At 45.9% G+C, this 27,857-nt stretch overlaps 1 protein-coding gene across 4 annotated transcripts in view; it reads left to right on the plus strand.

Moving 5' to 3' along the window:
- ARHGAP1 (Rho GTPase activating protein 1) overlaps positions 1 to 27,857 on the plus strand; it is a 902,391-nt gene that overhangs the window by 747,488 nt on the left and 127,046 nt on the right. For all 4 annotated transcript variants that reach the window (XM_069623207.1, XM_069623205.1, XM_069623208.1 and 1 more), the window contains one exon: positions 23,180 to 23,308. In XM_069623207.1, coding sequence (XP_069479308.1) covers positions 23,180 to 23,308 — 129 coding nt within the window. The remainder of the gene's footprint in view (positions 1 to 23,179; positions 23,309 to 27,857) is intronic.

Genomic DNA, 27,857 nt, shown 5'->3' on the forward strand with positions numbered 1-27,857 from the left:
TGGCGCTGTTGTAGTAGGTCCCCTGCCGAGTGGATTACAATGATGGTTTCCGAGTCAAGTGGCTTTGCACGATCCGCGTCTGTGTCGATCCTTCGTTCACCATTTCTGGTCATTGCTATAGGCAACCAGGACAAGCTTATATTTAATGGCTAGTGGCAGTGTACGTTTTACTAATTTGGTGCACCTTTATAGCTGGCTGTTTTCACAGCTGCTGTAAAGGTACCTAAGGGTGCCCATTTTACCAAAATGGCCCGTCTTCTTTTTTCACCATTTTACCGTTTCTTGTCCTTTCTTGTTCCTTCTCCTGACATCCAGGGTGGGAAAGGCCTCCTTTGTGTTAACTTTGTCTTCAGCGGGAATCCTGTGGATTCTCTGCCCAGGCTCGAGTGTCTTTGAAGGCAGGAAGCGAAGCAGGAGGCCAAAACTTTGCAGCCCTTTGTCTTCCAGCCTAATTGCGAGATTCAAACTGGGTGGCTGGCTGTCCTGAAAGGATTGCAAATCCCCCAAGTTTGAATGTTGCAAGGCTGTTTGAGTGGCTAGGTTCCTGCATAAAAGTCTGAACCTGTAAACTGAAGAGGTAGTCAAACACTGAAACCAAAACCGAAGAGGAAGATGAAGAAACCACAGCTGAGATGATTTCCAGCGACCGGAGAGCCTGCTGTGTAACCGAAGCCTGCTGTAGCCCTTTCTTCCAATCGACCTGGGGACTCCGAAAATGATGACCCTGATCCAGAGCCTGGTGAGACACACTAAACTTGAGACCTGCATTTTGAGCCATCCTATGCCGTTCTGCAACTTTGCGGGCTGCAATTCCCCAATACATTGGGACCTCGAGCCTTTGTGCGGTGCATGGTTTTCCGAATTCCAAAACTTGCTGAAACTTCATGGGCTTCCTGTTGGATCTCCAGAGGCACCGCATCAGAGTGCTGGACCTTGCAAACGACGAGAATCCGACTGACGATAGTCTGTCTTCTGTGCTCCTGAAAAAGGCACCAAAATCCACAGATCCACATCCAGCCGCAGGGAAACTATGCCTGGAGCCTTCTCCCGTGATCCCTGCTGCAAAAGTCCTTCCAAAGTCCTGTCTACCCTCAACCGGAGTTTTGGCTGCAGATCCTGAAGTCTTACTGCTGAAACTCCTACCTTAAGCATTTGTAATGTCTGCATATAGCTTTGGGGTGTTTTCTGTGATTGGGAGGCCACTCATCAAGTTCCCCCAGGCCCACTGCGGAATCCTCCTAGGGTGTCTTCTCTGGACTCCCTGGACCCTCAACTAACTTTAAAGTAAAGATACCTACTTGTTTGAACAGTCATCCTCTAGAACTCGTGACTTTGCCTGCAACTGAACCCTTTCTCACCCTAACTACAGCTGGCACCTAGACCACTAGGATCCCTCTACTGCCTCTGAGTGAACTCATGCTATATAATAAGGGAAGGACTGGATAATAAAGGGGTTCTGCTTTAAAAAGAACAACAAGTGTGCAAAAGATTCTTACTTGTAAAAGAAGTTGGTTGGTAACTAACTCTGAGAGTGAACCGTTACAAAAGGTACTACATACCTTAGAAATGTTTTGCCATTCAGAAAAGTATATGTAACCTCTTTCTTTCCTTAGAAACTGTTTCGCCATTCTAACAGAAAGTAGATGTAAGGTTATATTACTCACCTGTGATTTGATTGTGCCTCTTCCCAAAAGTAATGCTGTTGGTTTCACTTCACTATTCCTGTTAGGATAAATGTACGAGTGTCCCCAATTGGGTCTTGCTTCCCCTGACTTGCTGTTAGCCTGTCCAGAATAGGTCTGCATGTGTTTCACTGATCTCAAAAGTACCTGTAATAGTATATTACATATAATATATAACACCCTTAGGTTTTACTCACCTAGTATAACTCTGTTTTCACAAATGTAGTTATACGTTTTTACTGTTCCTGGAATAAGTGTTCCACTATACTGGAAAGTATATGGCTCAGTTGATTTACTATGTGATTTCCTTGCTGAGCGTCACGGTACAACTGTTAAGGTCTACTACCCTTATTGACTGAAAGTAATATAAAAAAGTAACTATTGGTTTGACTTCCCTAGAGCTCCTTTTAGGTGTTCAAAATTAGGATATATGCTTTGGTCTGTGTACCTTCAAGCATAGTGTTGTGTTTTTCTACAATGTGTTTATATGATCTGTGATGGTACTTATTTCCCCTGATATTTATCTGGGCCTACTTATATTTCAATAAACTGTTTATTTTTTACAATACATAGTGTTTCAGTGTTTCTTTGGACCATTGGTATTACAATTTCTTTGTACTGATTATACAGCCCTCTCTCCCTCCTAAGATAAACCTGGCTGCTCTGTCTACGCTACCATGAGCTCAGGTGGTACAGCCTTATACTAAGAGTGGAGTCTTGTACTGTCTCAGTTGAATGGTTTTACTAAGCCCTTATTTGGACTTCAGAAAAACTGTCCCAACACCCCCATATTGAAAAGATGTTCAGGCCGGCCCCCACCGACCCGCTGTACATCAGGGGTAACCATATTTCTTAGTTGCCACCACAACAAGAAAAAGAGCAGGCACACCCCTAGCCTCTGCCTGATAAAGAAAGCAAACAAAACCACACCTTTGGCAGAAGGCAGAAAGGGGGCTTCCTCAGCTGCCTACCAAACTAGGTTATCAACAACACCACCCTTTTGGCTAATTAGAACTGCCACAAATGGGACGAGCTTGAAAAACAAATTGAAGCTGTTCTAGAGCCTCTAAAATCACAGCTCCTAAAGACATTGGCAGGGGTCAAGCAAGTGGCCAACTGCATCTTAAAAAAACACTTGGATGCCACAGACAACATAGGCTGCATCGTAGCCGAGGGCACGTTGATAAAATGTCACGCCTGGCTAAGGCAGTCTGGATTTATGTCAGAAACTGAGGCACGCTATTAAACATGCCCATTGAGCCCAATACCCTTTTCCGTAAGACAGTTGAGGATGCTCTCAAGAGTGCCAAAGAAGAAAATGATACCCTTAAGTCTCTCTGGCAGATTTCCAACAAGCCCTTTGTCCAAAGAGAGGCCTTTAATACCAGAAGGTTCTTCCGTGGCCAGGGCCCACAGTGATCCTCTGGTTACAGCCAGGATACTCAGTCACCTTCATGTGGCACCTCTCAGGGACAGTCCTCCTCCAGCTTTCAAAGAGGCTAAAAAAGGTCGAGAAGTAGAGGAAAATCCTCCTCCAGGGGTACCACCCCACCTAGACAATGACACCCTGCTCCAAGTCCCTTCCCATGCTACTCCAGTAAGAGGTTGTATGTCACAATTCAACCACGCATGGGAGGGGGATCAACTCAGACAAGTAGGTGTTATCCACCGTAGCAGGAGGTTATTGTATAAAACCTCTACAAAGACCATCCAACCATCTGCCAAAACACAGAAAGATGACAGGAGAGGACAAATGCATTCTGCTAGTGGAAGTCAAAAAACTGCTGGAAAAAGACGCCATAGAAATCGCCCCGGCAAACCAGGTAAACAAGGGTAGTCACCGTACTTCCTTGTGCCAAAGAAAGACTTAACAATGCACACAGTACTAGACCTGCACCCAGGGAACACGTATGTCAAGCCACAAACCTTTCGCATGCCTACGCTTCAGGAAGTAATTCCCATCTGAAAACAGGGGATTACATGGCAACATTGGATATGAATGATGCATATTTTCATATTTCAATGTTCCCAGCACACAGAAAATATCTGCGCTTCAAAATAGCGGGAACTCCACTACCAATTCAAGGTGATCCGCTTCGGCATAACCTCAGCTACAATGGTATTCACCAAGGTACTAACGGTGGTAGCGGAGCACCTACGCAAAGAGTCCATCACAGTGTACCCTTATCTGGACGACTGGCTAATAAAACAGGAGAGTCCCCTCAAATTTGCAAAGACAACACCCAAAGAACAGTCAACTTCTGTTCCAATTGGGATTCTCCATCAACAAGCGAAAAAATCAAAGTCTCGTACCCAGTCAAACAAAGCAATTCCTGGGAGCAATCATGAAGACAAAGGAGGGGCTAGTCTTCCCCTCAAACTAAAGAGTTGAGAACATGCTGTTGCAAATATCGCACTATCTAGCCTGTCGCCAAATAACTGTGCGCAAGGCAATGCGCCTGCTTGGGATGATGACCTCATGCATTTACCTAGTTCCACATGCACGGCTGCTCAAGGGTCCAATGCAGGATTGGTTAGCAAAAAAATGGTCTCAGGGAAGCAGGCAGTGGGACTATCTAGTGGTTGTTTCGCTAACTGTAATACAGGCTCTTCACTGGTGGTCCATGGATAACTTGTTAAAAGGAAAACCCTTTCGCAGTCCTCCAGTTCAAGCAATATTAACTACAGACGCCTCACTCTCCGGATGGGGAGCCCATTACCTTTACCACAAAGCTCATGGCCAGTGGACACACACTACAGCCCAAAACCAAATCGACCATCTAGACCCTCTGGCAGTTCTCAAGGCTCTGCAAGCTTTCCAGCAGCATCTATTAAGTCAGTCAGTACAGGTCCTCCCAGACTGCACCACTGCCATGTTTTACCTAAACCAGCAGCGAGGCACACAGTCTAAAAGTCTGTCCAGGCTATTTGTAAGTGAGCACTCAAGCGGAACATGTTCCTAGTCTCTCAACACATTCCACGGGAACTAAATGCTCTAGCAGACACACTGAGCAGAAGTCGTCTTCCCAAGGAGCACAAGTGTTAACTGAACAGATCTTCTAGACCAAATCTTCTCCCTGTGGGGTTATCCTCCTTTAGACTTATTCACTACAAGCCAAAACGCACAATGCCCAGACTTCGCATCCAGGTTTCCCCAACCAGAGTCCAAGGTGAATGTCCAGTGGACGAGCTGGTCAGGGAAATTTGCTTACATTCCCCAACCCTCCCCCGCCACCAATCATCATCAGGATAGTACACACAAGATGCAAAAGGGACAAGCCATGCTAATCCGGATAACTCCAATGTAGGCAAGACAACCATGGTTTGCACACCGGCTCAAACTGGCGATGGGCAAACAAATCAAACTTCCGTGCCCCTCCAACATGCTGTCCCAGCACGAGGGGACATCACTCATCCACATCCTCAGTCTATGAACTTGACAGCTTGGCTCCTGAAGACACTTAAACCTTCCTCAAAGGTATATGGATATCGTAAAGGAGGGACAGAAACCCAACACCAGAAACTGTTACTTCAACAAGTGGAACAGGTTTGAGGTGTTGTGGTGATCATAATCCTTAAATCCAATTGAATGTTCACCATCCAACTTTCTACACTGCATGCTTTATCTGCTAGACTCTGGCCTAGTATTGAACTCCATCAAGGTGCACCTAGCGCCCAGTCCCTGTACACCACTTTGCAGAACTAAGTGTCTTGGTGGAAAGTTCCTGTTATCAAAGCTTTCAATGTATAACCCTCCACCAGGTTGGGACTTAATGTTTGTGCTCTCAAAGCTCATGGGTCTGCCCTTTCGGTCCTATGCACAAGGCCCGCCTAAAACACTTAACCTACAAAACCGCCTTTTTGGTAGCCATCGCCTCGATAAGACGGTTTAGTGAGCTACAGGCATTATCTCTACAAGGCCCTTTCTTTGTAATCCGCAAGGACAAGGTGGTCCTTGGAGCACATCCTAGGTTTTCACCAAAATTCATATCCAGGTTCCATGTCAACCAATCCATTGAACTACCTACATTTTTCAAAAATCCATCTTACTCAGCTAATAGAATCCTCCATATATTAGATGTAAGGAGGGTGGTCTTTTACTACGTAAACAAAACAAAACCTCTTAGTAAAACAGACCAGCTCTTTCTTTCGATAGCACCTGGTAGGGAAGGTGATCACATTTAAAAAGAAAACTCCATCTCCAGATGGATAGTCAAGTGTACAGCTTTGCTGTTCACTATCAAAAAAGACTCTACCTTTCACACCAAGAGCTCACTCTACCAGAGGTACAGGAGCTCCTTTAGCATTTATTGCAAACGTCCCCTTAGACGCTATTTGCAAAGCAGCTACTTGGAGTTATATGCATACTTTTACCCAGCACTACTGCATTGACACACATTCTAAAGCAGATTCACAGGTGGAACATGCAGTGGTAAAACATCTATTTGCTGCTGTACCTTCCTATAACCCACCTCCTTCTCCAGCTACTGCTCGCTAATCTATGCATAGCATGTGATCCAAGCAGATCCACAAGCCTCAGAAGGCATACATTGCTCACCGTAATTGTATGTCTGATGCATGTATGTGCGTAGATTCACATGCGCCCACCCTTCCTCCCGTCCTGGAGTCGAAGGTGCATGGGTGTTCGTGCTCCATCGCTGTGTTTCTGCTTTATTAAATCTGTAATCGTGCTACACTTCATGCAACCTCATGTCAGAAACAAAACGATCTGAGGGACCTAAACGCGTGAAGGACCACGGGTGCAGTAGAAGTCACATTAGGGATAGTATTACTAACACACTCAGTCTATGTACCTTTTCGAGTTTCGAAAACAAATCATGTAATACTCCGCAACTACCACTAGATGGTGTCCTAGGCCTACCATGTGAATCTAAGCAGATACAAGCATCAGAAATACGATTACAGTGTTATATAATTTCATTCAGAGAGTTAAGATGATCAGATTTACCTTAACAAACGCCTGAAAATCAGCAATATAATTTCAAGCAAGTCCACCTTAACTATGTGCCCCCTGTTGCGCAGCATATGACCACACTGGTGGCATCACTAATTACACCTACATGACATCAACGATGAGATCAATAAATAAATCAAATGTGATATTACTGATTAAATAAGTTGGAATATTTTTGTTGACCTCTTTTGATACATATTATAAAACACTTAACAATCATAACATGACATGGAACAATACACTGTTACAGAATTGTGATATGAATGCGTTGTGCATTCATTTGTAATACTTATCAACTTATACACTTTAAAATAAAAATATGTAACATTATACAAATTGTCTGTATTTCATGTATTAGTAAATAGTTACAATATTTCACTGTAGGGAAAGTACCTGATTCTGGTAAATCTATTTCAGGTATTTCAAACATAATATAATAAGTATATGCAGTAGTAAAAAAAAAAGACTACTTAGAAGTGTAAACATGTTTAATAGTAAGTGTTATAAAAGTAGTCAATTTTCAAATTTAAATTTACAATTCTCACTGTAATAATAAAAAAGAATTACATAAAAATTAAAATAAGCTTTGTTACTTATCCTACATAATTGTATACCTCACGTTATATTTAAAGAAGCAAGGGAAGAATACATTATACTGTGTAAGTATGAAATATGTACATGTATGTTATGTCAAAAACATTATTAAGTTATAACTTCTGCCTCTAAGACAGCCCTACTCCTAACTGTATATCCCTGCAAAGAGACTAACTACCCCTCATGTGGGTGTAATCACCCTATTCAGCACTGGTCAGCCGCCTATCTAGGTTAGGGAACAGATAGACTGGCCCTACGCTCACTCAGTGCTTTTACTAACAACTAAAAAATATATATAGTGCACACTTGGGGAAGTCAATATCACTTTTTAATTACTTCATAGTGTGTTGTCAGCTAAAAATGCCAATTAACAACAACAATAATCTTGCTAGGAGATTGAAAGTGTTATTCAACCTAAGGGTGGATCTCTTGTCTCCACCATATTTAACACAGATTTAATCCGAGGCATGAAATGATTGTGTTTATCCGAACTAGACAATAGTGGTCTGTCTCGGGGATCAGGTCATCACCCTGAGCCTTGGTAGTCGACCGGTTTCAGCGGAATAGATCTACTTGGCCGCTTTTTTCAGGACTTGTCAGTGACTTTACTAATCAAGGTATGACAATCTTATAAAAAAGACAGCATCATTATTGTCTCCATCTTCTGATCTGGGGAATACGTCTCTTCTTTCTTTATACGTCCATCTCATTCTCGGACACCCTAGAAAGGAATGTAAAATAGGAACCATCACTGTTTCTAATACTCATATCCATCTTTCTCAAACAATAATGCTAGAATTGTGGCAGGCTTACCACTTCATGATAGATGTCTTATGCCAGCCATCATTTCTTCTTCTTTTCACTTGTTCTGTTAACCTTGTGTTTTCTGCCCTACCCAATACATCTGTAGGCAAAAACACAACAGACACACTTGTCTCTGTTGTGAACACCAGATATAGATTCTACTTAACTAATAGGTCCCTGGCCAAAACGTACATCACTGCTTACCAGGTCGTAGTTAACTGCTTCTTAATTGAGCTTCAGTGTCTCATGTGGGTAGCGGGTTACTACTGCAGATCTAAACGCAAAACGGAGAGATGTCAGTGTTAGTTGTCTAATATTGCCAACTCTGATCGCCTCCTTTATTAGTGAGCAGATATTCGTACATCATGGCACGTTTGCATACATCCGTGTGTACAATTTCTTACCACATCTCTCTCCATCCTCGCATCTGTTTTTTATGGATTTTGTTCGTTCATCCATTCTCATTTTCTAGACCACACCATGGCTCATCTCTTCATTCTTCTCCTTTGATTCCTTCTTCACTTTTTCCCTTCCCCACTCTTGTCCCTAACTCATCACCTCATCCTTGTCCATGTTACTCTTCCCCATTCTTCTCTCTACCTCATTTCCACACCCGTGCTTCCCTCCACGGGTGCCGACTTTTGATTTTCAATGCAGGAGCGGGGTTTTATTTTTATTTTGCCCGTACCGATTCCATAACTAATGTTGCAAACGTTACCATGATTAGCACCAAGTTGTAAACACTTTAAAATGATTGGTAAAAACATAGCATTCTGTTATAAGGTGTTTAAAGGAACATAGCACAATGCTTTGCATTCTTTCAAGAGACTAGTAAAAACAAAGAATGTTGAATGTAAAACAGAGTTTATTGAAATGACTGCTATTACAGGCAATCTTTCCATGCAAATGTTTTCATATACAGTTGCTATCTGATAAACTCATCCATAATGGTGTCCAGTTACAAAAGGTGCAGTACGTCAGAATGACAATTTCAAATCAAGCAATATTATGACTGAAACTATGCCCAAAGGAGGGTGTTAGGCAAGATTTGGTGCAGTACCCTTTGGGTGCACTACAGCAACCTTTACCTCCTGGCAATAGGAACCAAATATTTGGTATACATCTGTATTACACAGGTTGGTAGTGTGGGTGAGCAGCCAGGCTTATCTCAAGAGGGGCCAATGTGAGCAGTAGGGGGGTTACACAGAGATTCACAGTGACAAGTATACAAATAAACACTTACACTCAAGGTTTCTTGATTACACAATTATTAATTTAACAGTCAGTTTGAATAAGCTTTCTTCAGAAGGGGCAATATAACAGTAACACACAAATACACTTCAAAATGCACACTCTTAGTTTCTCTAAATCAGCATGTACCCATTTGGGATGGCGCACACACTTCCTAAACCCTCAGGTGACTTAAATAGCTAGGACACTGTAGACATTACTATATCACTGCTACATTTAGAGCAATACTGAGATGGGAGTCAAAGTAAGAGGTTTTAGAATAAGACAAGAGATAACACAAATATTCTGAAGCAGGTAAGTACATTTGAACCCCCAAATCAAAGTAAGTTAACCCTTTCCTGAAGGAAGGTAAAACACACATTCAGATGGAAGAAGAGTCATTCAGGGAGCCAGGCCAACCACTGGCAATTGGACAAAAGTCTAGGTGAGCTGAAGCACTTCTTGCAGGTAAGTAAAAGTCTTGCCTAATGTTTTAGAAATCTTTGTAGAAAAAGTAAAATCAATGTAGGCCCACACGCTGGGAGGCTTGTGAGGGGTAGAAGATGCAAGCAACTCCACAGGAGCAACCAAGACAAGTCTCAACTGAGAACAAGTAAGGCTACACAACAAGAGGTAAGTCCCCTTAGTTTACAGTACCTTTTGGTTAGAAGAAATGCTTCCAGCTGGCTTCTGTTCCTGTGCAGCTCTGTAGATCCTGTTGTTCCTGGGTCTCAGTCGTGGGGACAAGAGGGAGGACTTCTGGGAACTTCTACACTGCAATGGTATAGTCAGCAGCAGCAAAGGACAAACTTCAATTCAATGGCATTTTGCTGTTTCTGCTCCTCGCATCACTGCAAATGGCACTACTGCGGTTCTCAGCTACCACTTTGGACTTTCCTCAAACCTGGGGTCCAGCACTCTGTTGAGGTGGCTCAGGCTTGGTCAGTCCTGCGTCCTGGGAGTCCGGAGGATCTTCCTGGAGCTCGGGTCCAACTTAAACGTGATGCACTGTGCGAAGTACCGGAAGTACCTCTTTGCCTCGGCGAGCTGGTTTGCTGATACTGGACCTCGTCACAAGCATTGTGGACTTAATGGTATTATGGACGTTTAACCAGTGAAACTATTGCTGGAGGAGAGGTATATCAATAACAATACCTTGTTCTTTGCATTTTTCTAGAACGTTGGGCTTATTTGTGGCAAATAGTGTGCCGGGACTTTTTAGGCACTGCCTACAAATCCAGCATCTCGCGCGCGCACCGTGCAAAGTACCGGAAGTACCTCTTTGCCTCTTCGACGCGGTGGCGAGGCAACGGGGTCTTCCGGTCCACTACGTGTAGGTTTACGGTGCGCATTCTCTGAACTAGAAGCATGATGCCATTGACTTTAAGAACAGGTATGCCGCCTAGGAATCCCCTTGCGTGGATAAATGAACAGCCTACTATGCGGCAACGTCCTAATAGCTACTCTTGTTCCACCCCTCGTAGAGGCAGCATTAATAGCAGAGCGTTGGTTATCTCCGATATTAAAGTTTTGTAGTGCCACGTTAGCGCATAGAGCTAAGAAAGCAGCAAATGAGGAAATACATTTGGGTAGTTGTGATTTACAGTGCCTGTCGCATAATATGTCAAAGACAGAGGGTGATGTAAGTGACTTAAAAGCTCCTTTTGTTTATAATGAAATTGAGATGTCCATATTAGACACAGCAATGCTCACCAGTGAGCCTTTCACTGGGAATAGCTGTAAATTAAAGCATACCTCGTCAATTATTGTACCTGATGAGGCAGTTATTGATTTGGAAACCAATGATTCTGTCTTTTCCAATAATCTTATGTCAGATAACCTATCTGGGTCGCCAGTGATGTTTTCGGAGGCCACACACAGTAGTGTGGACTCGGTCTCTTTAACCAATGTCGCCTGGTAGAATTCAGACCAATACTCACAGTAAAAATACATCAGTCATTATTCATGAGTGTGATCATTTTTTAGAAGTCACGCTGCAGGCGATGAACTTCGCCATTCAGGCATTGGGAAATCTCTTCCAAGCATGTGATCAAAAATTATACATGCAAGGGGAGAGCTTACAAAACATTCTTGAATGGCAAAGCTTGAGGCCTCCTCTGTTGCAATCACAAAGCACTATAAAACATCCAGTGACAAGTCCCAAATGCCATGGAATCTCGGTGGCTTGTCAAACAAACTTTCAGTTGCCCCAGGAGCACCTTTCAAAAGTAGTTCCATCATCTATTGGGCAAACAGAAAATATACAGTCGATACCATGTATCAAAAACATAATTTATGATGTAATAGCAGAAGCAGAATTGGCTTCACAGGGGAAGAACCCAACTCCAAATTTGCCTACTTTAAGTCATAACCGGAGTAAGGAAGTTTAAAAAAAAAATTACATCATATTTACACCAGGAGCTCCCTTAACAAAAAAAGAAAAATAATCATAACTCGATCCAAATGAAACTACCGAAAAATCAACAAGCCCCAAAGAACATGGGGAAGGCGCCATCAAAACAATTCTTTAAGGCAATTACAATTCCTAATAAAAACACTCTTATGGCTTCACAAGCGATAAAAATAGTCAACAAAAGCAAGCACAAATAAATGGACTTGCGCTACCTAGCACAGCACAGGTCTTGCATTATCCCCCCGTTGGATGCCTTGATGGATGAAATGAGGCATCCAACTACTTTTGAATCCAACCCAATAGCTAAGGTGTTGAATGTCCCAGGTAAGGCATCAAGACTAGTTACTGAAGCTACTGAAGACTCTCATAGGGCTGAAATCAGTAAAGCAGTAGATGCCTATATGAGGGGGCAAGTTCCTACACGACTCATTGATCCTGTAAACGACATTCCGCATCTTAACATAAAGGATCTGTCATGTGAATGTAGCAGTGATCATAAGCTACGTCATCAGGAATCGGAGAAGAGCCAAAAAAGTGTAAAAGCACATATACCTGTGCAAAGTGTATCCCATGCCGTAATGAATCAGAATGCTAGGATGAATAACAACTCCTCAAGCAGTACAATTACTTCTAGTAACGGTGATATTCCCCAAATTGGGCAGGCACTCTTAAAAGCTGGTGATTTGCCATCAGAACTATCAGGTTCTATTATGCACTTAGTAGAAACTGCCTTAGGCAATTTGACCGCACAAAATTCACAAAAAATTGTTCTGGAATCGAACAATAAAATTAAAAACAGTAACTCTAAGAATGTAGTCTGAGGCCTTAAAACATTCCCAGCTCAACACTCTTTAGTATTGGCATGTAGGCCTCCACCAGTAACCCAATATGATCTAAGCAGGAGAGCGATAATGGCAATATTCTCCGATGTGCAACAGCTGGAGGACATTGTCTCGTAAGATTTGGCTCTAGTGGAATTTGTTAATAACACAAATTTGAATGCAGTTAGATTGTGGATGAACTCAAGTGTGATCCAGAATCTAATTTGGCAGGCAAATGATGCCCTGCATAACTTGGGCTTTATGTTATCCATAGAACCAGGAGTTGGAACACTGCAGCATCCTGAAAGGAAGCAAGGATGGCCTATTAAGGTGAATTGTTCTGGGTCCGTAACAGTAGAAAAACCTTTACAGATCGACAGGCAATGTAAATGTAACCTAGATCATAATCAACATTAACTAGAGTCAGAATTTGGTGTGGGTCAAAGATCTCTGGTGAGCTGGAATACAAGCGGGATATAAACATCTCAATAACGATCAAAGCAATTTAAACAAACACGACATAGTGCTTCTCCAAGAGACTTGGCTCACATGTCCCCCCCATTTGGCACAACTATGATATTCACTTAAATCCTGCTACAAAAACCTCTCTTTACCAGGCCGACTTCTGGCCTGCTGACAGCAGTTAAAATGAGGAAGGACATGTCATCATCCTTTTGGGCTGCCCCAAACAAGTTCATGTTGCTGATCAAACTGCGGTCTTTGGAAGAGGAGTATGCCATTCTTAATGTTTACTCGAACCCGGTAGCACTATCAGATGATGGGTTCTTTTGAGACTTGAATGCCCTGTTGGATGTGGTGGCGGAAGAGCAAAACATCAAGTACCTTGTGCTAGCTGGGGATTTGTACTTAAACTGCATCGTCGACTCAGAGAAGCGCAATAAAGGAAGACGCACCAAATGGAACTTCTTAGTGAAATCTAGAGGTTTACATGTACTTAATGGTGCCTTGGCCTCTGATATACCCCCAGCGGCAACTTGGCATAAAGGGGATAGTACATCAGTAATCTACTTTATTTATGTGAACTCTGCTTTATGGCCTGTCATGAAAATGTTCTGTGTGATTGAATCGGATTTGAGTGATCATAACATTCTAATGGCAGTATGGGATGTTGTGGTGGCAAATCAAGTGACCTTTTGAAAATCAGCACAGGGATGTTTGGTGGCAAATGCTAATAAGCACCGCCTCTGATGGTCGAAGGACAAATTGTTGCATTTTAGTAATCTCGTGACTCATAGTGGGTTAAGTAATGACTATAGAGCCGGAAAGGGGGGCGATAGTTTACTGCGACGCAATGCAACTAAACATAGATAGACATGGTTATTGCAGAATCTGACATTGGCCACGGTCCCGCAATATAATATTTTAGGTGTAGTTCTCCATCATGCCAAATCTGTGCAGCAAGATGCACTTGATCTCAATAAGCTCCAGGCCTTAACTTCCCAAATGAAAATCTTAATGAGAAAATGTTAAAAATTCTCTATGAAGCGCATTGTTTTGTTTTACAAAATGAAGGTCATTCCCATCATTTTATACCATATAGTAAGTGCAATACCAAATAATCAAGCTTTTTGGGACCTTTTGGAGTCTAGTTATTGGAAACAGGTATTATATCTACCCAGTAGTACTCCAATCGCCATTATATGCTATGAGTTGGGCATTTTGTCATTATATTTGCAAGTAATTTGGAAACAATGTTCTTTACTCCGAAAGTGTCTGGTGGGACTAAAAAACATCTCCATCCCGTCAGTTATATCACATAATTTGTTAACATCTAAGAACAAGTTTCCAACCACTTGGCTTAATCATGCTCTAGATGGGTTAGCCGATGCTGATGTTACTTTAGATCTCCTAATCGCCAATCCAAATCGGGCTAAAACGAAAATATTTCAAAAAGATTGGCAGATAACCTTAATAAATGCTCTCTATACAAAGATTTTGATAGTCTTTTGTTTGGTTCAAAAAAGTATGGGGTAATGGTAGAATACCTGGTAAAATGCCCTTCGCCTATAGTATGGGCAAAATATCTGAGATTCAGATTAAATTTGTGGAATACTCGTGGGGTTCTATGCGGAAGGAAAATGTTACCCTCAGATCATAATCAAAAAGAGATTCAACATTTTGTAGTAGATTGTATAGAATCGAGTGATTTGAGAAAAGTACTTCAAGAGAGTATTAACTTCGCTTTGCAGTTTGGATCAAGATCATGTATGGCTATTTTTATTTTTAAATTCGCGGATAACAGTGCAAATTGCCATAGTGCAGTATTTATACACAATCTTACCTCTATGTACAGAATAAGGAGATGCTCTTTGGGATCGATTCTTTTTTTTTGGAAATGTTGAAGTGTGGAATTATTTTTTGTTTGTTTTTGTTTTAAGTTAAAAAATCTCTAAAATTGTAATAAGTAACTGCATGAAAATAATGTAATTTTAATTGTAGTAATGAAATGTAAAAATATTTGAAACGTTGTTAAATCAACTAAACAAATAAAATAATTAAAAAAATGCACTTGATTTGGTGTTCCTCTCCCTGGCACTTCGGTTCCAGCAGCATCAGTGGAAGTACAGGCAGCTTTGAGAGGATGTCCAAACGAGTTCAATTTGGAGTTGATTGGTCCCACCAACTCAAGGGGAGAAGTCATCCTTGCAGGGCTTCTCTAGTCGAGGCGAAATTCAGAGCTTCAGCGCAGCAGCAGGGCTTCACCAGGCAAACCAATGGTGCAGGAGTTGCAGCAGATGTCTCTTCCAAGTTCTTCTTCGGATTCCTTCGTCCAGTGGTCAGCTCTGCTTTCCAAGCCAAAAGGCCTTGCCTTTTATGCAGGTTTTTCCCATTCATTCCAGCATAGCTGTCAAACGGCAGGGTGGCTGTCCTTGCCGGACAACTAGCCGGCCAATCACCTTTGGGTGCATTTCTGTAACCAAGGGGATTAAGCACAGGGAGTTTGGGGCACCTCCCTCACTTCCTGCCCCTGCCAGACACTCTGGAGCCTGAGGTGGGCTTCACTTGTGAATCCTGCGAAAGACAAAACGAACAAAGGAACCAATCCTGGTTTGGCGCGCAGAGTAAATCTCAAGAAGGACCTTTCCAGCAAGAACTGGCGAAAAACCAGGCATTTTGACTAAATGGGCATCCATGGGTGCTGTACTGCAGCTGCGAAAGCAGCCCGCGGTAAAGACACACAACAGTAGGTAAAAGTAAACGACTGCCACCAGACAATAATTGTGGAAAGGGTAACATAAAAAATATTACATGAGAAACTAGACAAAGGTGTGTGTTGGGGCTAGAAAGTTACAAATGGAAGTAAAGTCAATTTCACTTGACTGCTCTTGGAAACAGTTTAGAGAAGGTATCTAAACCTGTGGGGAATCTGAAAGACTCCTCTGTACCACTGCACTGGAAGGTGCTATGTGCCACAATGTAAAAAGATGCCTATTGAGTTTGTCTGACACCAAAACCAAAAGAAACGCAGAGAAAACCTAGAATTAAAAGTACAAAGTCCCGGAGTTCAGCAAAAGAGCTGGGGGTCTCCAAGGCAGAGGGGAATTAGAACAATTCTGAGAATTCTGCCTAACTAAGGGGGTGAAGTAGGCCATAATGCATGCCCATTCAAGCCACGGCCTCACACCTGAAACGATAAACACTGAGGTTATGGACGGTACCAGTGTGCTGTGATTTGACGTAAGGCCACAGGCCTGCCTGCTCAAAATGGAAACTTGTCTAATCAGCCCTACAGATAAGGGGTCTAACAACCATTTTTGCTTCTTCGAAAAAAGCAAATACTCCCAAAAAATTAAAATAGGGAGTAAAAATACTCCCAACAAAAATAGCAATAAGACATGTAGACTATTGTACCCCTGCTTTCACCCACACAGGTCCATGGATATACTTGGACATGCAGTGCATGTAGTAACACAGGAAGAAACTACTATTAGTACTGCTTGATTGGATGAAGTAAACCTGTATCTTTTAACGTGCATAAACAACTATGTGCAAAGAAATAATTATTAAAAAAATTCTGTTCTCCAGTTAAAACATTTGTACTCACTTGTAAAATATTCCCATTGAGAATTGGAATTACATTTTTACTCCCTAAAAAATAATTTTACTCCAACTTTAAAAAAATAGGGAGTAAAATACTCACTTACAAATATTACCTGGAGCACTGGTCAGAACCATTCCTGAGTAAAACCAGCAACCATGGGGAGTAAAGGCCTGAGGGTTAGGGGAAGTGAATAAAAAGCAGTAGCAAACTGCAGGGCTGTCTGAAAATCTGTCTGGCTGGTGGGGGCCCATTTCAGTTTTGGATCCCCCTTGCCTAGAGCTGGGAAAAACAGTCAGAAGCAACCATGGGGTGCTTATATTATAATAGTCAAAAGAATGCAGTGAGGGGTTTAAAAGCTGCAGATTGTCATTGACAGGCAGCCAGTGGGGAGCTAAACCCATACTAAACCCATAAATGTCCACTGAAAAGCTATTAACTACTCTTTGACAGGAGGGAGCCAATGTAGAGGAAACATGAGCAAAAATGCAACCAGGTGATGAGTGTCCTGGATACTGCAAGAGGCCCGAGGGAGGCGATGGCCTGAAGTCACCAGCAAAGGCAGCCTGTAATGTGTGCTCTGCAAAGCACGCATTTAATTTTGTGAATTAATGGAGCATGTTGCTGTGTCAAGACTGCCAACATGGGGCTGCTTGTCAGGGGGCCTACCGAGGCTCAGTGCCCATTTCAACTGAAAAGATTGAAAGGCACTGACGCTGTCCCTGGGAGACTTATAATAATCTCTGGCCGTCATTCGGGAGCTGGGGTGAAAACAACAATGGTTGTCATTTTCTGAACCTTGTTACAAGGAGAGCCTCAGAGAGGCTTTGCGCTTCAGAGGGCCTATGATTCAGCTGCACTGTTTGGAGGGTGGCAAATTCCTTCCTGGATTCTTGCTGCCTCAGACGAGGTATGGATTATTTTTCAATTCTATACCTTTTGTTACTCTTGCGTCCCATCCTCTTTCCTCCATACTGTATGGGTGTCCCTTCCAAGGGACGGGAGACGGGACCTTTTTCACCAGAAAAAATCTTCTTCCCCTTTAAATTTAGAGGTGCGCAGGGGCGTGGCCCAGGGAGCATGCGCTGCACTGACTCTGCCCTCCGGCGCCACACCCCAGTCCCCTTTTCCGTGTTGACGGGAACGTGCCGAATTTACCAGTGCTCCTGGGTTTGGCTTCGGCCATGTAATTCCACACGCGGATACTTCTTCTTTGTCTTTTTTGTCATTCAGGTACTCGGTCCTTAGGCGTCACGCTCTTCCCCGGCGCATGTCGACTTCTACAGTGTTCAGCAGGTGTCCATCCTGCAACAGGCTCTTCCCAACTTCAGACCCCCACGTCCTCTGCCTACGTTGCCTTAGCCCAGACCAAGGTTGGCAATCATGTTCGGCGTGTGACTCGCTGTCCGTGAAGGCGCTGGAGAACAGACTAGCCAGATGGAGGGAGCTCTTCCAGAAGTCTCCTCCAGAGGATCTCAAGAACTTCGTGAAACATCAACCCAGGTCCAAGGTAGGGCTGATATTTTCCAGCGCACCCCGCAAGGGAGACTCCTTCCTAGGTACTCTCCCACACGGGAGGCAACGGCCAGGTCCTTCCACTGGCATGTGCACTGAGGCTGCTTCAGCTACCGGCCTGAGGCTGCTTCAGCTACCGGTCCGGGAGGTCGAGGGATCCTCCCGGACGCAGTGTCGAGGGACCAGAAAGTTTGTGTACCGGGTCTACACCTCAGGGGCTACGCCCTTTTTACGGGGGCAATGGCTGAGGGGCTATGCCCTAATACCGGCAAGACGTCCGAGGTGGTGCCTATACGCAGCTCTACCGCCCCCCGGCTCGAGGGTGTCACACCTACCGAGCCGAGACCCAAGGAGCAGGGTAGGTCTCGTGATCCACACGCGAGAGTCTTGGATGAGGCTAGACATAGCGGACTGGGCAACATGTCGCAGGCATGTGGCAGGCAGCTTGACAAAATGGCCGCTGCACCAGACGGGAGCACCCGTCCGACGCCATTCCACAAATTCAGCGAAGAACAAGTGTCAAGTTGGGACTGGTTGCAACCAGGTATGTGGCTTACAGTCTACCCTTCATATGCGCAGGGCAACTTTCCCATGCGTCCATACGGACTGGGTACGCAGCGACTCCAGCAGTTCCCCACTACCCCGTCGGTACCCCCTGCCACCTCTTCGGCCAGTGAGGAGAGGCTCTGCGATAAAGTCCTCTGCCTCATGACGTCTCCTCAAATGGGGGGGTTATCATCGAGCACGCAGTCAGGGAAGTCCTCCCCGTCATGCTAGCAGCACCACAGATGCCTCCATCTGGCTCCCTGACCCCGGTGCAGCCACCTCCTCCGGCTCCCCAGCCAACTCCGCAACCTCCGCCGCCTCCTCAGCCTCCGGCTGCGGTCTCTGTACCCTAGCCTCTGCCGCCATCTACCCCTCCTCCACAAGATCCTCCGGATCCTCAGGACACGGACGAGGAGGTGGATCCGGACACGCCATCCTCAGCCAGGGCCTTCCAGGAATGTTTTGCTGGCCAGGCGGAGTACGTAGGCCTCCCTCAGCCCGAGGTCGAACAGCCAGTTGAGTGGGGTTCTGGCTGAAGTCCTCACAAGACGCCCCTTTGCCAATACAGGTATTCCACTGCAAACCGATGTAGCCTCCCTGGCCAAGAAGGGTTGGCTCAAGCCCCACTCCGTCCAGCCGGTCAACCGATGCCTGGACGCCAAGTACAGGCAGATGGAGGGGGACACACTGTTGCTCTTGACCCATCCTCAGCCACGCTCCTCGGTGATCGCTGAGGCATCACTTTACTCCAAGCCTCAGTCGTACTCCGCCTCCTCCTCTGCAGCGCTGCTAGCCAAGGAGGAGATGATCTACTCCAACGCCTCCCTGCACCTGGGGCAGGCCACCGCAAATGCCATGCTGGCTGCCGCCAATCAACGGTTATGATGGGAAATTGCGGACTTCCTCCCGGAACTTCCCTCCCAATGCCAATCACGCTTCAAGGCAGGGCTAGCGGAGGCCAATCTTTTGAAGCACAACCTCATGGAATCCACTGTGGCGCATATCTTAAAATCTTTGTCCATTCTTACAAAGAACACGCCCAAATCTTACACCCAATCTCAGCAAGTTCTGTGACTTCCAGGAACGTAGATCAGGCAGCCAGACCGCTCGCAGTCGCAAGCAACAAAAAGGGGTGGGAGGTGGGGGAGGAGTAAGGGCTTTTTTCAGTCCCCCTCCTCAGCATCAGCCTCCGAGGGAAAGCAGGCATGACACGCTCCTTCGGGTCCACGTGTCTCCAGTGGGGGGCAGGCTTGCTCTCCATGGAAATTTCTGGCGCAATTTCGCGGACCCTGGATCCTCTACGTAAGTATCCACGGGGTACCGCCTACCCATCCCAGCCTTTCCTCCCTCCTCCCCACCACTCCCACAGGTTGGGACAGCAACTCTTTTGGCGGAGATCCAGTCGCTCATGGAGAGCTAGGCAGTGGAGAAAGTTCCAGCCTCCCAGCAAGGCTTTGGCTTCTACTCGAGGATTTTCGCCATTCAGAAGAACCACCAGGCGGGCCTGAGAGTTGTGCTGGACCTTTCCACCCTCAACCTTTCCTTACACCTGCAAAAGTTCTAGATGGTTATGCCAGCTTTTATAGCGGAGACATTTGACAAAGGAGACTGGATGTGCTCCCTAGACCTGAAGGACGCGTACCAACATGTCCCGATTTGGCAGCCCCATCATTCTTTACTACGTTTCAGGATCATGGGCTACCATTGCCAATACAAGGTCCTCCCGTTTGGCCGCAACTCTGCCCCCAGGGTCTTTCCCAGACTCATGAACATGGTAGCGGCGGTCCTCAGAGCAGGGCCTCCACATCTATCCATATCTCGACGACTGGCTCGTCAGGGCTACATCTCCGGAGGCGGTCCACTACTCCTCCATGCCCTTATGAACACACTGCACGACCTGGGCTTCTCGCTCAACCTCAAGAAGTCACAGCTGCTCCCTATGCAGACTCTGACGTTCCTGGGACTCATTTGGGACACATGCTCCGAGAAGGTCTTCCCGACGGAAGACAAGATCTCGGCCATCAAGAGGGCCACCTTCCACTTCCTCAGCCAAGAGGTGACCTCGACTTGGTGGTATGAACATCTCCTGGGTCTACTAGCGGCGGTGCTGCTAGCCGTCCGGCACATGAGACTAAGGATGAGAAGGATTCAGCTGCACTTTGCAGCCTCATGAAGTCAGGAGCGGGGCTCTCAATCCGAAATGATCAACGTTCCTCCATCTTTCCGCCTGGACTTAACTTGGTGGTCCAGGGACTGCATCCTATGGAGGGGCAAGCCCTTCCGGCCGCCTTCTCCACAGGCCACCATCACCACAGACTCCTCGCTCGAGGGCTGGGGAGCCACCCTGGATGATCTCTTGGTCCATGGCACCTGGACTCGACAGGAGCAGGAATACCACATCAATTGGTTGGAGCTGAACACCATCTAGCTAGCGCTCAGAGCATTCCTACCACTTCTCAAGGGCAAGGTTGTCCTCATCCAGACAGACAACTCGACCAGCATGTACTACGTCAACAAGTGGGGAGGCACCAGATCCCCTCCTCTGTGCAGATTGGCAATCAGCATGTGAGAATGGGCCTTGGAAAACGGAATTTACGGAGTCATGATGGTGATTTGTGCGGCTTTATGGAGTCATGATGGTGATTTGTGCGGCTCTATGGAGTCATGATGGTGATTTGTGCAGCTCTATGGAGTCATGATGGTGATTTGTGCGGCTCTATGGAGTCATGATGGTGATTTGTGCGGCTCTATGGAGTCATGATGGTGATTTGTGCGGCTCTATGGAGTCATGGTGATGATTTGTGCGGCTCTGCGGAGTCATGATGGTGATTTGTGTGGCGATGCGGAGTCCTGATAGTGATTTGTTTATTACTCTTTATTTAACTGAAATGTTGCTTCAGGGATCATCCTGGATTAGGTTCTTGGATGGTTCTGGGAGTATGGCAACAGAACATCTCGGTGGTGGGGTTCACTCGGTTTGGTTTCAAGAAGTTAGGAGGGCTCGTGTGTCTGGCCAACACTTTGAAGAAGTTTGATGGTATGGCTGACTGGTGCGGCCACTGGTTGCCTTTGTTGTGAGTGCTTGAGACGAATGTTGATTGTTTGAGAATGGATCAAGTGAGTGTGCTCATATGTTTGATTGTATGCGCCTGGCTCATCAGTTGTCGTGACAGTATGATCTGGAATAGCAAGTCAGAGATGTTCCTTGTAGGTGTGTAGCGGGCCTCGTGCCAGCCCATATAGGTGGCCTATTTGCACTCAGGTGTGGCAGCCCTGAGGTCTGCCAGTGGCAGTGGTGGACGGGAGGTGTCAAGTTTCCCAAGTTGTGTATGGTTTGTTGGTTAGTAGCCTAGAGGGTCAGATCTGTGCTCCAGCGTGTAAGGCTGGTGACCCATTGGTGGCGGTGGCGGGTTGGAAGTGATGAGTGTCTTTTTGGAGGGTAGAAATTTGTTGTCATGTTGGTGGGGTGCTGGTACTGGATTGTTGGGTAAGCCTGCTTGTCCAGCTGTTTACCTTCTTGGCTACTTAGTGACTTGGCGTTGGAGTTGTGCTAGGTTTGTTGTATGTTTTGTCTGTTTGTGAAGGGTGTATGTTCTCTGGTGTGTTTCGACAGTAAGGGAATGAGGTGTTGAGGTACTTGTGATGGTGAGCTGTGGTGCTTGTTGTATGTCATGGTGTGCTTGTGACCGTAAGGGAAGGAGGTGTTGGTATTAGCCTTCCTTCCTATGCATTCATTCTCTGAATCCTGCATGTATGATGTGATGTCACTTGTGGAATGTATGAGCTAAGCTTGGAGTGTTGGTGTATGAATGTGTTCCAACCCAGGCAGTTGAGCTGTGTGAGCCTGGTTGGTGGGAGCCAGTGGGTCTCCCTCATGATTTCCTCCTAATCTCCTTATGGACTTGATGACAGCTGATGTAACTGAAGATCATAATAAAGTAACTGAAGAGTACCAATCAACCTTGCAGCGTATCCTTTTATATCTTAATGACTGAGAGGCTGTCATAACAAAGACAAACTACCATTGAGTGTCCACTGTCCCCACAATGAAGTCTGAGGTGGAAATGAGGCAGTCTTCCCACTATGAAGTGAGCAGCACTTGCTAATATCGTAAGATGCTTGCTAGCACTTCACCAAACCTGAGCACAGCAGGAGAGGAGCCAGAAGCCCTTGCCATGTCCAGTGGGGGGTTAGGCAGCTTGCTTGCCTTTTTTTAAGACAGCCTTCGCTCAATCCGGACTTTTGTTATTTTCGTTTTTGGTTGCACTTACAAAGATCCCCATGAAAATACTTACGTATTCTCCACAGGGCAAATTTACATTCCTGCCCCTGTTGTTCAAGGAGAATGGAGGTAAGTGCCCCCTTCCCTGTGTACTCAGCACCTATGCTTCCCTCCTCATAATGCTTCCTCACCCTCCTCCCTCCAATGTTTCTTCGCTGACTTCTCTCCTCACTTTCACTCCCCTCCCGTTCTCTCATCTTTTTCTTTCTTCTTCCCCTTCGCACCTTCTCATGATTCCCTTCTTTTCCTGTCTACAGGTGTACCTGTGAGCTTTGAGCAATACGAGGAGGTTCACCTACCTGCTGTGATCTTGAAGACTTTCCTCCGTGAACTTCCAGAACCCCTGCTCACCTTTAAACTCTTCAACGATGTAGTCACATTTTACAGTAAGTGTGGGGCGTCCTGATTGGTAGGAGTGCTGCCAACGCCTACCCCTAGTTCACCATCAGTCTTTTCCCCGTCTTATTGCTGCTATTTCTTTTATATCATCTACTTCACACTTACTCTTGCTCTTTATTCCTGTTAACATTTTATGCTTGATCTCTTTTCTCTTTTTTCTTCCATAGATGCCTTCCCTTCCTCACTCTCATTGCCTCCTTGTGTCACATAGTTGTGTTCCCCTCATGGTAATTTCTGTTGCCTACTCTCCCCTCTCTTTATCTCAATTCTCCCTGTTGTCTACTTATTTGGTGCTCTTACCTTTCACTGCTTTCTTATTTTTTGTTTCAAGAGCAGATTGGAGCTCTGCATCGAAGGCAACTAAGTTTTTTTAAAAACAATTTTATTGATGTATTCAAACAAAAGCAAAACAAACGCGCAGTGCAATTATCAACAGCTCAATTGTTCATTGCTTAATTTGGTCACTGCTCCCCTTATCCTACCCTCCATTACGAGCCTATTTATTCCACACACTCTGTATCTGCCTCACGTGGTGGGGGTCTCACATTCGGTGGATTCTGTCAGATCTTGTATCGTTCCAAACAATTCCGCTATTAATGATTTCCATGCCATCAGGGTTCCCGCCTCCTCCTCTCCCCCTACATTGCTCGTTGTGATGCTGGAAATGCATCAGAAGAACAGAGCCTCTGAATCCTTGTCCTTTACTGCTTTTTATCGTGTGTTCTGTCATGTTTTCTGCCCAGGAGTCCATGTGGGACTCCTGGCAGTGTAGCTCTCTTTTGGTTTGGTGAACAGACCCATGGGATACCCTTATGGCACCCATGGGTAGGGGTACAACCCCGTGCCCCTAGTGTATGTTTCTGGGCACCTGTGGGTGGCCCACAGAGCAGGGTATGGGCTGCTGGCAGCTCCATGCTGAATTTGACAGGTGCTCTTGGTGTCCTCCATTTTGGGATGCCCAGGCCCTGCCATTGGGATCAGTTGATTCCTGATAGGAAACAAGATGGCCCCTGTGGCCTCTTGCTTTCTATTGCCTGTTACCTTGTTTCCCAAAGTCCTGGGAAGCCCTGACTCTGTCCCTTCCCCCTGACTGGCTGTTGGGTGGAAGTTCCATATATGGTGTTGTTGTGAAGGCCCAGCTAGACTGACTGGAGCCTTCCCAGTGACTGTATGTTGTGGGTACCTCCTGTGGGTGGGACCTGGGTGAATGGATTGGGTGACCAACATACACTCCTTGTTGTGGTTGTCTGGTTTCTGGCATGAGAGACAAAGACTGAGACAGCCCTGCCCGAAACTGGCCTGGATGCAGTGTGTAGTGTTGAATGGCTGGGTACTTGTCCCAATCCACATTCCTTGTTGTGAGTGTCTGAAAGGGAGGAGTGTGGCCTGAATGCACTGTGTGCCTGATTGGCTGACTGACTGCATGAATGCCCTTCTGTATGATTGGCCGCTGAGTGTGTGCCAGCAGTGTGGAGGGGAGACAGAATAGTATATCTGGGGACCTCTCACCACTGGTAATGGGTTCAGAAGGGTTCAGAAAGGTTCAGAAGCGTTCAGAAGTATTCTGGAGTTGAGTCTCCACTCTAAAAGTAACTGGAACTGCTGATCCTCGACGTCCAGCTGGAAGAAGAAGACTTGCTGTGGCATTTGCTTCGACCGATCCGAAGGCTGCCGAACTAGTCGCAGACTGACCCGAGAGAGGACCTGGTAAGGCGCCCTCTTCGCGTGCTCTGAGGGACCATCGAGCACCGCTCCATCTTCGCTGAAGCGCCCTGGAAGACAGACCCTCGAAAGGCTGCCGACCCGAGACGGGACCGCCGAGGAGATCGAAGTGAAGCACCCGGACATCGCCGCCGTCGAAGTCCATTGCCGTCGACCAGGGTTCGTAGGTTTATGTAACCCCTGGAGGCCCGTCGAAGTTGTGTTGCCCAGCCGTGGGAACCACTTGACGCCGTGCCGCCGACGACCGGAGCCGTCCGCTCCTTTGCCTAAGAACATTCGAATCGAAGGACTCCCTCGTCCGCACCGTCGACCGCTTTATCCTGCCGTAGAAAGTCGAGGACAACCAACGTGCCGAGGAGAAACCTGCCGGTGGGTTTCCCGCCACCCGAAGACCACAAAGACTCGAACGACACGACGCCCTTGCTGGGCCTCCGTCTCCACAATCTTTGCGGTCCAGAACTATTGTCACCGAGGTGCCCCGCACGCCTCTGCCTTGCAGGACGCCGACGCCGACGAGCACCGCTCGGACAAAGCTGCCGCCTCATCAACGCCGTTCTACCCTGTTTGTCGACGGACGTTCGACGCCCCGTGTCTCCCGCTTGAAAGGGAAGGCATTCAAGAAGGGCCGTCGATTCCCCGCCGCCGAACGCCGAGTTCCTCGACGCTTCTCGACGCCTCTCGACGATCCGTGACTCCCGCTTGAAAGGGGGTTGCTCAAGAAGAATCTGTCGACGCCTCTTCGAAGAACTCAACTCCACCAGGTACATTGGGGGGGTAAAAACATTATAGGAGGGAATAAGACTTGCAGAACAATATATGGACTGGGCTTGTGCTATATCCTTATTTTACAGGTTGCCCAGGTGGGGGAATCTCCACACAGAACTGTGTTTAGTGGTAGGGGCCAGTATTCTGCCTATTGCTCAACCATCTTATTTTTTTCTCCTCTTTCTATTGCTGGTTTCACTCTATTGATCTGTGTGACATTGTTACAGTATTGTTGATGCACTTTAATAAGATCTAATACAAAGGGTGGTACCACTTTAGAATTGTATATATTTGCCATTGTTGATTTTCCTAAGTACAAAGTGAGTTATTATGATAAGTGTACATAACCTTGAATATTGATTATATAAAGACTGTGTTCTAACCAATACAGTGTCTGGACATTCCTTTGTGGGGGCTTGGGGACTACACTGTACTTAAGAACCAGCCTGCATCACCTCCTGAGAAGCTAGGCCTTGATTGCTCGTCCATTGCTACCGTAATAGAGAATCTTGGCTGGGGTCTTCTATGCCTCTCTTCTACCATATAGAGAGCAGAAGTACAGACACCCCCCACCGGTCCTTTACACTGGTGGCAAGCGGTGGGATGCTTATGGTTTTAAGAATCAGTGTATAACCGTGCCACTTACAAAATATCTGCACTTTATTAAATTAAGGTTTAGTTGTGTACAAGATAACTGCATTACAAACAATGGAGTCTATTGCAAATGGCAAAGTGACTCGGATGAGCTTGGAGGCTCTCCAGAGTGCTTGTGAAGCCAGGGAGTTAGACTTTGTGGATAAGTCTAGGGCTGAGCTGATAGCTGCCCTGGTGGACTACCAGACTGATGGTGAAACTCTTGATGAGGGGTGGAATGCAACCAATGAGGACTCTGCCCCTGGGGTTTCTGCTGAATCTGTTTCTGGGAATGCCGCCATTCCTGCTGCCTCTGTTCCAAACCCCAGCAATTCCTTGGAGCTTGAGTTATTAAGGATGAAATTGGCCTTTGAATACCGCAAGTTGGAAATAGATGCTGAACTTAAGAAAAAGGAGTTGGCTCAACAAGTGGAGCTCAAGAATAGGGATCTTGAACTCAGAAATAAGGACCTTGAACTCAAGAGCCAGGACACTGAATGTCAGAGAATCCAGCTAGAGAAAGCTAGAGTGGAGACTTCAGCTAAAATCAGTGAGAGTGTCAGGTCCCCAGCCACCAAGTTTATGAAAGATTTGGTTGGTGTATTTGTGGAGGGTTCAGATATCCTCCAATGGATTGAAGCGTTTGAAATGGCTTGTGTGATTCATGATGTTGATAAAAGAGATTGGGCTAAGTGTTTGTTAAGCAGAGTGCCTCAAACTGGATATGACTGTATTCTGAAGCTGAGTGTGGAAGAAAGGGGTCAGTATGAGTGTATGAAGTCTGCTTTGATTGCCAAGTTTGGCAAGACACCTACACAATACCTTAGAAGGTTCAGGGATTTTAAGAAAAGAGAGAATGTGTCTTGGGTTGACTGGGTGAGGGCTGCGCACATGAACATGATGGGGTGGATTAATGGATACAAGGTTAAGACTTTTGTTGAATTGTCCCACCTCTTGTTTTTTGAGCATTTTTCTGAAGCCTGTTCACCAGAGCTGCATCAGTATGTGGCTGACCAGAACATTTTGGACCCCTTTAAGCTGGCTAGGTTGGCTGACAAGTGGGTCTCCCACCGGGTGTCCCCTAAGGACTCCAGTGGGAAGGACAAGGACAAAGAAAAGGGGGCCTCTCAGAAAGCTGAGGAGTCCCATAAGCAGTCAGTCGGGTAAACCTAAACCTTCCTTTCCCAAGATCCAAAAATCTAGTGGGGATAAGTCATCTGTGGGTGGGAATAAGAGTAGTGGTCCACCTGCTGCAGAGCAGGCTCCCAGTGGTTCCAGTACCGTACCCCGCACTCCTGGCACTTGTTGGGACTGTGGTGCTCTGGATCACAGAAGGGATGACTCCAAGTGTAAAGGTAAGGCACTTGGAGTACAGGCTGTCAGCCTGACCTACCCTTACCCCATGTCTGAGGTGGA

Source organism: Ambystoma mexicanum, chromosome 11 (assembly GCF_040938575.1).
Source record: "Ambystoma mexicanum isolate Mex_15411 chromosome 11, UKY_AmexF1_1, whole genome shotgun sequence".
In the NCBI taxonomy this organism is placed as follows: domain Eukaryota; kingdom Metazoa; phylum Chordata; class Amphibia; order Caudata; family Ambystomatidae; genus Ambystoma; species Ambystoma mexicanum.